At 43.1% G+C, this 11190-nt stretch overlaps 2 protein-coding genes across 4 annotated transcripts; both read right to left on the reverse strand.

The window, feature by feature from the left end:
* Nucleotides 1-601: 601 nt before the first annotated feature.
* Nucleotides 602-7021, reverse strand: gja3 (gap junction protein, alpha 3). 3 transcript variants are annotated; one of them, XM_004573017.3, is made up of 3 exons: nucleotides 6642-7021; nucleotides 6026-6088; nucleotides 602-4925 (listed from the first exon to the last, which is right to left on the reverse strand). In XM_004573017.3, exon 3 carries the CDS (start codon nucleotides 4890-4892, stop codon nucleotides 3468-3470), a length of 1425 nt encoding a protein of 474 aa, XP_004573074.1. In that variant the 5' UTR covers nucleotides 4893-4925; nucleotides 6026-6088; nucleotides 6642-7021; the 3' UTR covers nucleotides 602-3467. The 3 variants fall into 3 exon arrangements, with proteins under 3 accessions (XP_004573074.1, XP_004573075.1, XP_076730944.1); XM_004573018.3 differs by having other exon boundaries at nucleotides 6562-7021; XM_076874829.1 differs by lacking the exons at nucleotides 6026-6088; nucleotides 6642-7021 and adding an exon at nucleotides 5062-5205.
* A 1497-nt stretch (nucleotides 7022-8518) lies between these two features.
* gjb8 (gap junction protein beta 8) lies at nucleotides 8519-11101 on the reverse strand. Its single transcript, XM_004573016.5, has 2 exons — nucleotides 10556-11101; nucleotides 8519-9887 (listed from the first exon to the last, which is right to left on the reverse strand). Exon 2 carries the CDS (start codon nucleotides 9852-9854, stop codon nucleotides 9066-9068), a length of 789 nt encoding a protein of 262 aa, XP_004573073.1. The 5' UTR covers nucleotides 9855-9887; nucleotides 10556-11101; the 3' UTR covers nucleotides 8519-9065.
* Between the last annotated feature and the right edge of the window lie 89 nt (nucleotides 11102-11190).

Here is an 11190-nt window from a genome sequence, read left to right on the forward strand (position 1 = left end):
AATTAAGGGAGGGCTGGGGGGAGGGGGTGTATTTATCCTACTTTTTGTCATCTTATGACTTTTGTGTTGTTCAGGTTTAAATTTAAAAAAGGGGGTGGATGGAAGGGCAAAAATCCTGGAAGTTTACCTAGCAAGTAAACATCTCGTGAAATCTTTCCCCCAAAATTCAAACCTCGAAGTCTAACATTGGGTTCCAGTTTTGCTGTCTGTCCCATTATGACAAGACATTTCTGTCCAAGTTTGGAAAAAAGTGTTTCTCCAAGTTTCTCTAAGTTAACCAAGAATTATCAAAACCTCATGTTACATAAGGTAATTCGGAAATGGGCCTCTGGAAGTGATTTTACATTTGGACAAACAGCTAATAATTAGCTCTCTGATTGTGATCTTCAGATTCATTTGTTCTGACAGACTGGAATAAATGTGTTTAAATTGAAACCTAAAAAGCACAAAGCGACTCTATGAAGTATTTTATTAATTATTTGTATTTTGTCATCTTAAAAATAGAACAAATCACGGCCTCTGTCACTCCATGACCCCAGTCGAAGACTGAAGCCTGCAGCTCTGATTTCATTCATCATGTAAAGCAAACAAGAGCAATAAATATGGTACAAAAAATTTATTTAGTAACAGTTTTGTAAACATTTGAGGTAAATGAACATTTACATCATCTTGTTCTTACAAACAAATAATTCATACACAAGGCACTTCTCTTATTTAAGACAGCACTGAAAACAGGTTGCTGTTGTGAGCATTGTGAGATGGTTCCGACTCCCTGACGAGCCAGAGAAATCATGCTCTGCATGAAACATAAGAGGAGAGAGTTTGGAGGAGTCACAGGGATCACAGGCTTCGAACAAAACATCCTGTCAGGGCTTTGTATGCAGGGTTAGGGAAGGGCCAGCTACCCAGCTAACATTCTCTCAACATTGGAGCCATCTGATGTGACGTCTAACCAGAGTCCCGACAGTTCTGTGAGAACATACTGAGTAAACAAACAGAAAATTACCCCAGCTGTTATTCTCTCTCCCGCCACTGTATTGTTTTTTCTCATCATCATCTGAGCTTGAGATAAAATCTTTAATAATACATTTTCTGTGAAGAGTGACTGCGCTTTGGTTTAAGACATGTTTTTCCCTTTGAGGATCATAAAGATTGGCGTCTTGCTCTCTCCCTGTCACTCGACTGCTACCAACATGAGCCCTGCAGAAAAGTAGTTTTGTTTTCTAAATGTGCAAATCTTTACCAACTACCAAGTTGTACATGCAGATATCAAAGAAGTCTTTGTCATTTGAATGGGAACCATGGATTTGGAAGGGCAGCTTTAATCTACGCATTTTATATATTCTCTTCTTCGAGTCTCTATTTGCGCTGAAAGAAGCTAAATAAGTAAGATACAGTATCACACATGATACTCCTGTGGGCGCTGAGAATCTCAAACCATACTGTGCCATCATTCTGTAACCCCACCACCACCACCACCCTGACAAATGGAAAGACAACATTTTTTGCACTGCTCCTACTCCAGTGTATTAACCAATACACAATAACTCATTGAAAAGTACTGTTCCTACAGACATATTAGTAATCAGCTATGATGTTATGCTCTACCAGTGCAATATCTCCAATGCAGATGGTTAACTTTTCACACAGTGCTGCTGTGTGAACTCTGCCCCGGTGTTGGACTCACAGGAAATACAGCAGATTATTGTTGATGTAAAGTTAAAAAAGCTTTTTGAAAGTGAGTGCCTGGGTTGTGGACAAAACCAAACAGCACAAAGACATAACAGGAACAGAGGACTGCGGCTAATGATGAGTTCAGTTTAAAAGTTTGGGTTTCTAAAGGTCTCTAAGAATCAAGATGAACACAACAAAATAGAAGCAGTCGAGGCTGACTGCACCCTGCGGCGTTCTGAGACGCCCAACGCCAGTCACCTTGTCTTTTTTTCTTTTTTCTTTTTTTTTTTAAGTCATAGCTGTTTTGCAATCACAAACTGACTACTACAAGTATGCAATTTATGAGTAAAATTCAATTCAGTGTAAAAGAAAATGACCAAAGTTGCTCTCAATCTTTAGGTGTGGGGGATTTCTGTTTTTTAAAAAGGTGGGAGTGGGTTTGAGGGCCGAAATGTTTGCCGACAATCTTACAAAAATGGTTACAAACGTAACTCTGGAGCTCTGGGAGGCTGAGCGTTTGAATTTACAAGGTAAATCTTAATAAAGTTTTTTTTGTACCACTTAGTGGCATGCATGCATTTTTTATAGCCTTTGAAGGCATTATCTTATATTTGTGCAGTTCGCTGAGAGCATTTTTCTTTTCAGATATGTTGACTAAAGGTAACACTGACAGAGGGAGGCGTAAGGGACTCCTACTTTCCTTGTTTTTGTGCCCGGTTTACTGGCAATGCGGTGTTCAGAGAGACCCAGATGTACTCTGGACATAGCAAGAAAGACTTACCAGCATTTTTAACCCATATCCTGTCCACGCTTCACTTATTTTTCTTTAATCCCAGGACCCTTTGAAAGTTTCCAAAGTAACGTCCTATCTGTTCCATGTCATTATAACTTTTGTTTTTCTTTTTTAATAGGATCATGGGTAGAACCTAGCTAGCCTACTTTGCCACGCAAATATGTCAGTGAATCGGTGAGTTGTAGGGCTACACATGCTGGCATGCACAACTACACAGAACACAATACATGTAACGTCATGTACAAATGCATTGAGGATGAATTACTCTCAACACGACAAATAAGTCAAGTCAGTAAAATTCAGGAAGCGCAGAATGGCTTCCGGGTCTCCCGACATGCCGTGCAGCACACCGTGCACGTTTGTGCTGCAAGTTTGACAATGAAAACAGATAAAAATGTGGACTGAGATTTATGATCAAGTTGCCCACATCCGGTGCCCTGTGCATTAACATCAGCTATCTCTGTTTCCTCCAGATAAAAATATTCAAAATTTCCAGTCACCGGTCTTCAATGACCATTTCCATTTGGAATAATTAGTCCTCGCGGCTCAACAAAAAGGAAAAAAATAGAGAAACACCAGAAGATCCCCTTTCCCCAAATCAAACATGTTGGTGAGATGTGTCCATTTTCATGTAAAATTAATAGATCACAATGTCTTTCACTCCATCCATTGCTGTTACCGGAGGCTCCTGACTTTGTAGAAGTGCATGGTCACATATTGTGTGTATAAATATAGACTATTAATCAAGAAAAACCAAACCTTGCCTCAACTACTCTGCAACTCACCGATTGCACTAAATCAACGACAGCTAGTGGTTCAGTCATTTCACATTTGCCCTAAACATTCTCTTGACTTTCTTGCTTTCCTGTCTCATGGTTTGTTTTGTTTGTTTGTTTGTTTTGTTGCTTATTACATGTTCATGATTGTGTCTGGGTTTGGGGTGAGGATAGTGGCATGTTATTCAAGAGGGCTTTAAGGGACATGAAAGGGCTGAATGCATTTAGACAGCCAGATCACTCGGCCTGGCCCTGATGCTGCTGCTCTTGCTGGCCCGACTGAGCCGCCGAGGGTCTGTGCTGACCATTACCGGAGGCTCGTGCATCTCCACTGTGGTGGTGACGTGGCCTTCGTCGTGCTCACTCTTTCCTCCATCCCAGCTGCCTGCGTTGGAGGCGTCGCCAGGGCTGCTGCCGCTGGAGGCAGCGTTGGCAGTCGCGTTGGTGATGTTGGTGTTACTGGTGGTGTTGCTGGTGGGTAGGAGCAGAGCACCATTGACGCTTTGGTGCTGCTCATTGTCGCTGCTGGTGGCAGAACAAGAAGAGGAAGGTGGAGGGGAGGTGGCCTTCATCTCCCGAGTCTGCTGCTCGGTTGCCAGGTTGGCCCAGTTCTGCTGTGTGGCCAGCCTGTGGTTGTTGTTGTTGCTGATATAGTAGTGGGAAGAGGGGGAGGATTGGAGGGACTCCTCCTGCTGAAGGTCGTCCATCTTGAACTCTGCGGCCGAGGGCACGGCGGCTGGACCCATGGGCGGCAGGAACGCCCCGCTGCCCGCCGTCACATCTGTGTAGTTGGGAGGGTAGCTGGGGCTGGATGGGGCAGTTCTGGAGGCCGAGGCCAAACACTCAGGCTCTGCAATGTCGACGCGGCGCAGCGACTCACGTTCGGGGGCATACTCATTGGTCATGCCCTGTTTAACTTTCTTCCATCCAAGGTGATAGATCTCTAACAAATTCAGCAAAAGAGACACGCAAGCCACCACAAGCATAAATATAATAAAAATAGTCTTTTCAGTGGGCCTCGATATGAAGCAGTCAACGGTGTTGGGGCAGGGCCAACGTGCACACTTGTACAGGGGCCTCAGCTGGAAGCCATAGAGAAAATACTGGCCCAAAATGAATCCCACTTCAAACAGGGTCTTGAAAATAATGTTGAACACATAGGTACGCAGCAACGCGCCTCTGATACGGATTTTGCCATGTTCGTCCCTGATTGGCGGCTTCTCCTTTTTGCCGCCTCCTCCTCCTCCTCCAACATCGCCACCATTTCTATACAGGAGTTCTTTCTCCTCTTGGAGCCTGTTTGCCTTGCGCATCTCCTCCTCCTTTTCTTTCCGCTTTTCCTCCATGCGGACGATGTGCAGCACGTGGCCCAGGTATATGAGGGTTGGCGTGGACACGAAGATGATCTGCAGCACCCAGAAGCGGATGTGCGAGATGGGGAAGGCCTCGTCATAGCAGACGTTCTCACATCCGGGCTGCTGGGTGTTACACGTGAAGTCGGACTGCTCGTCACCCCAGACCTCTTCGGCCGCAGCCCCCAGCACCAGGATCCTGAAGATGAAGAGGACAGTCAGCCAGACTTTGCCGATGACCGTTGAGTGCTCCTGAGCATTCTCCAACAGCCGCCCCAGAAAGCTCCAGTCGCCCATGCTTCAAGAATTAGCCTATGGAGAAAGTACAGGCTGGAGTGGGGAAAAGGAAAGGGGCGCCAAATAGCAAAAAGAGGAGAAATAAGCAGAGAGAGTGGAAGTTAAAGAGGTGCTTAGGATTTTTAGAACAGCTTAACATTTGTCAGTGCAACAGGTGTCAAGGGCTTACCCTCACATTTAAAACACTGCACATGCAATCAGAGAAGAGGATGCAAGGACGTGGAGCAAAGCTTGACATTTTGTTTTGTAAGCACTTAGCAGAAAGTGGTCTTTAAAGAAATCTGCCAGTTCAGACATCACAAATAGATAACAGATCAATAGCAGCTGCTTCTTAGCAGCTCATATACCATATAGGCCACCTCTGTCACTGAACCCTGGTTCACTCCCTTTCTCTCTCTCTTTCTCTCTCACCTGCTCGCTCCACTGCACAGCAGGCATGTGCTGAGATCAACATTATGATGTTCGAAAACAGAGATGGGGTCTAGTAGGGTGCGCACACACACACACACACTCAAAAACTGACATCGTCTACACACATCCTACACACCATCGTCCCTCACTCTCTCTAATGCAACTGTAATAATAAAACCACCAGAATGAAAAGAGATTAAAAAAAAATAAAATTATTAAGTCTAGTATAATATCTGTGTGATATATTATGGTAAATTACAGATTATTTTTAACTCAAAAACTTTAAAAAGGGAAGAAAGCAGTGATTTATATTATTTATTCTCTGGTTAATCACAATTATTTGCTTATGTATTAGAAAATAGCTGGTATATTTCCCCAGTCCTAACCCGACACCTTTACCAAGCAGCACCACATCCTCACATCGTTAAAGCTTTTGGGTTTGGCTCTTTTGCTTGATAAAGAGTTAAGCTGCTTAAGTTTCAAACTACATTTTAATATTGAAGTATAGCGAATTCAGATGCAGAGACTAGCTTATTAAAGACAAACACGTGGCCTTTTAGACAGTGTTGTGTACACTGAACCCTAATCATGCAACATATTCAGCGTAAACACACACACACACACACACACACACACACACACACACACACACACACACACACACACACACACACACACACACACACACACACACACACACACACATTTGAGGGCAAACTTACTAAAATATTCTTGTATTAAAAGGTAATAAATCCATCGACTAGGGTTCACAATATGTATGACACCTAGAAGAGAGGAAAAAACAACATGTTAACTTTCACAAGACTTTGTAAGAAATACATTAAAATAAATCTTCTGGTGGAAAATTAAAACACTGCTGGCTGTTTCAGAAAACGGTCAGGCTCTTTAAACACTGTTTCCATTTATCTGACATCAATATAAACTTATTGGGGGAAACTGCAGCAGTTACACCCAGAGAATCAGAAAGTCGTGCTTTCCATTTGTGACCTTGTGATGACTTATTAGTGACAAACCCACAAAAACTTAAAAGAATAATAAAACCTCACTCCCCTCAGCTCCACAGCTACTTGTGGCATTTGTGTCAGATGGTGAAGAATGTAACAGACGGGTTCAAATACAAAGCCCTACCTGCCAGAGTGACAATGCAGAGTGTGCCAGAGTCCCCAGACTCCTTTTAAGCTTTGACAGCCTTTTTGTTCCCCCCTTGTTCGGTAAAACTGAAGCAACTCTTAATTACCTGATAACATGCCGTTCTTCATTTACTGTACTCCCTTTTTAGTGCAAGAAAATAGCCACGGTGGTGTTTATCCGTCATACCTTTAAAGCGGAGATGTCATACTTAAACACGAAACGCAAATCCATCTGCCATCATCGGTGCCATCACTGGAGTGCGTTGAAAAGCGGTGTGGACCTCCCGCGGCTGAAGCGACCCTCCCTCTGTGTCCCTGATCCACCCCCCACCCACACTCAACTTGTCACTTCTCTGACAGCTCGACAAACTATTTTTTTCCTCACGTTTTTTTTAATGCGGGCCTCGCAACCTCGTTCATGCACAAACTTCTCTCCGTGCCTGTTACTTTGCGCAAGGGAAACTTTTTTCTTTCTTGTTGTTAGTTTCTGGAGGAGGCTCGGAGTCGGAGAGATGAGGCTCGGTTAAACGGAGCTACCGCTCATTTCCAGCCATGACTGGGCTGTCACATTGCGTGACCATCCATGAGTGAATCCACAGAGTCATCAGCCTCTCCGGCCACACCACGCTCCTGCCAACCTCCCCAAAACCGTGCGCAAAAAGTTGCCAAAAGTTTAGAAACATTCCCAAATTATGACCCCCGGGTGCTAAAAATAGTAATAGTTACTCATTTTAGGAGGCAGGCAACATTAAATAGCCGCGAGGTCTTTAAAAGGCCGATCCTGTGGACACACTACAATCTGTCCAAGTCAAACGTTACTTAATAAAAACCTGATATGTGGTTATAAAGAGCAAAATGTGGAGGAGAAGACAGAGAGTGTAAGGCAAGACGATTCTCTCCCAGTGTGGGAAAAAAATTCCCCACTTATCCCATATTTCAGTAAAGTAAATAAAACTGCACATAAATGATAATGCACACAGGTCTGTTTTTACCGATTTATTTAAAAATTAAAAAAAAAAAAGTCTCATAGAGCAAAACAAGTTGAAGGATCAAAGTGCAAGTGAAATAATAATAATAAAAAAATGTCAGATTTAATCATTTCTTCTTAGAAAGCTGTTTGCTCATTAGTGTGCAGTTTGCTTTTAAAGGCAGACTAATAGAAACTGTATTATTAATAATAATAATAATAATAATAACAATAACAACATGTTGAAATAGGAATAATCAGGATTATCCCATAAAAACAAGAGGAAGTACATCGCTGTTAAAAAAAAAAAAGTAGCATCAGAAAATGTCATTAGGCTTGTTACAGAAAGCTAGAAGTCAAAGGTCAGTGCAGAGCAGGCACACAGACTAGTTTTGGTCCCAGCTGCATCACTTATGTAACATCAGTATACAGCTCACTGTGGTTTCTTTTTAATTATGGTGGAATCGACACGTCTAACCAACACTTTGGAACAGTCTGACTGATCCCGCTTGGCTATTCCTGGATGGAAGAAGGACAAAGACATTTTCACGGCCACGGTGCCTAGCAGTGATTAGTCTGGTGGCTAAAATAAGGCACATGCTGAAAGCTGATACAGCCAGCTGGGGTCAGTACACACTGCAAGAAAAACAATGCAAGTTCAAATAACACAGGAGCAGATCTGGGGCTGAGCGACTTCTGGTGTTTCCAAAAAAGCAGGATTGGAAGTCACAAGGTGAATGAGGAGGAACCCTATCTGAATGTGAAATGGTCAAAGTAAATTAAACCTACACCCTATAAACTTGAAAAACATGAAATCCTAACACCTAAAAGAGTACACAGTATCATGACTCCTGTGTCACGTCACTGGTTTCAGCCTTCTTTTACATTAGATCCAGTCTGGAATTCAGTTTCACAGAAAATAATTCACATGTGTGCAGCATGATCTGTTCAGGGGGATTCTTGAACTTGCTGGCAGTATATGAAAAACCATCTGATACAGTACAAACATATACGTTCTTCATATTTTTGAATGAAATGGTATGCACGTGTGAAATTTTTTGTCGTCTAACACATGTAAAGAAACATTTACAACCCCCCCCCCCCCCCCCCCAAAAAAAAAGAACCTATGAAGTTGATCAAACAGCGAAGATCAGTGATTTCATTCTAAAACAGAAAAATCAGACTTGTTCATTAAGCGTAATCACATCAGGTACTGTGAACTTAAAATCAATCTCATCAGCTAAAAGCTAAACATACTCTGCTTCTCTTCTCAAAACTTCATTTGTTCTCCTCGGATAAATCGATCACTCAGGCTGTTGTGAAGGCGTTTGTGCTCGTTAAGGGTCCACTGTCACCACTAGATGTCAGTGTAGGCTCATTTTTCAGGCAGATTTCGCCACGTTCAAGCAAATTTCAACTGTGGACAGTAAAATGGTTGCAACCACTCAGTGTTTGACACTTGTTTTACTCTTTACGTTACTATCTGGCAATGTGTTTGTTCGGAGAACTCAGTCAGGTCTTTACAGTCAACCCCAACTATACAGATCCAAAGCTGTTTCACTATCTCGTGAGACAAATCCCAGTAACCAAGACGTAGACACAACTCGTGAGGTTGGATTTACAGTATACACCTTTCTCTTGTCTCTAACACATGGTCTTGTTGCTGGATGAATCTGTGGAAGAAGACAGCAGCATTTCATTCTTCTTGTTATCCCGTGTCACGCTGTCTGGGTAAGTGTGTTTCCTCCTGCTGGACCTTGTCATGCATCTCATGACCGCCTTTACAATGAGGTAGAAGAGCTCGGCCACATTCAGCACCATGCAGATGGCAGATGAAGCCACCATGAAGATGGTGAAGACGGTCTTTTCAGTTGGCCTGGAGATGAAACAGTCCACCTTGTTGGGGCAAGGCCACTGCTCGCACTTCACCAGCCGGGGCATCTGGAAGCCGTCGTAGACAAAGTAGAGCGCATACATAAACCCCCCCTCAAAGATGAGCCGGAAAAACAAGCTGCAGGTGTAGGTCCACCACAGAGTGCCTGTAATGGGCAGACGCCTCCTCTTTAGCGTCTGCAGCTCAGTATCTGTCATCTTTTCAGTGCCATTGGAGGCCAGCATGTTCCTCTTATCACCCCGTTTTCTGTAGGCGACGTGCATGGCCACCAGCAGGGCCGGCGTGGATACAAAGATCAGCTGCAGGCACCACAGGCGGATGTGCGACACGGGGAAGAAGTGGTCGTAGCAGACGTTTTTGCAGCCGGGCTGCTGCGTGTTGCACGTAAAGTCTGACTGCTCGTCCCCCCAGACGCTCTCCGCAGCCAGGACCAGAATCGTGATGCGGAAGATGAAAAGGACAGAAAGCCAGATCTTCCCCAGGCTGGTGGAGTGCTTGTTGACGCCACCTAGCTGGGCGTAGAGAGCCCCCCAACTCATTGCGGCCAAAAGGAGTCCGGAAGCTGAGACAACCTGTGGAATTCAGCAGAAAGTTAAAAGGCTAGAAAAGTGCTGGAGAAATACACCTGCTGGAGGCCTTGTTTTATGGCATATTTATGTTGTTAAAAAGGTGCGAGTGTGTGTGTAATTAGAAAACTATCATTATTTTTCAGATGCATATATTGTGGATGACTTGTGGGATTTAAAATAATTTTTAAAGGGCTGAAAGGTTACATTTCTGGCTACACATGACAAGGTGTATAACAGAGTTGGCATTACAGTCATAAAGCGGACGGGAAAGCAAACTGTATGGATCTATGGTTTTAATGCAATTAAAGGGCATTTTAGCAGCCAAATAATGTTGCAAGCAAAATGAAAAAATATGTATTTGTAGTTTTAAAAAAATAATATTTTTTCCACAAAAATCTAAAAATACACAACCACTCGTTTCCCTGAAAATAAGAGCCTCAAACTCATTCTGACAGTATACAGAAAAGTATTGGGAAGACCAGCGTCTACCTCAGACCAACGTCTGCCAGCTTAAACCAACTGCACTCAGACTGAAGGGGCCCACAGGTTAAATAAGCAGCTGCATTCAAGGAGCTAACACTTTAAAATATCTAAATTCGACACATTATTTCTAAAATATATTTTCACTTTTTTGTGGTGGCATTAGCAGATCGAATTGAAATTAAACTCACCTGTTTTTGTGGAGTTTATCCTAAACAGATTTTTTTAAGCTTCCAACAAGCTGGGGAAACAATCAGTCCTGTTCTCTTCTGTGTGTCTCAGTAGAATCGGTTTGGGACAGACTCGACTTGTCTTGTCTATAAGTAGTGAGTGAGGCGCACACCGATTATCCATCATCCCTCCTGCAAACTGGGAGGGAGGGGCCAAGCTCGAGGTGGGGCCAACCAGCAGGGTTATTAGTCTCTAATTAAATTTTACGCAGGCATTTAATGTTAATGTGACTTCACCTAATAATAACAAAAGGGAGCCCTCCGCCGCCCACACACACATACATATAAAATATTTACAATATAAATACAATATTTCAGTTTATAGAGCCACAAACCTGCACTAGAACACCCAGAGTGTGATGTATGGTTGTCACTATTGGACCTATATCAGTGTGAAATTTAAATCTTTCACAGCCCTCCTGATGTGTTTCCTTATGATTTGGGAACTTACCCGTCACAATTATGCAAGCACATGGTGGCAGTCAGCAGAGAGCACTCAGCCCAGAAATATGTAGTGAAATGTCATTATTTAATTTCTCCTCATTATCAGGATCACAAAAACACTCATCTCTTTCTGTTGTGTGGCTATCAAAACA

This window comes from Maylandia zebra, linkage group LG16 (assembly GCF_041146795.1).
Source record: "Maylandia zebra isolate NMK-2024a linkage group LG16, Mzebra_GT3a, whole genome shotgun sequence".
Classification (NCBI taxonomy): Eukaryota; Metazoa; Chordata; class Actinopteri; order Cichliformes; family Cichlidae; genus Maylandia; species Maylandia zebra.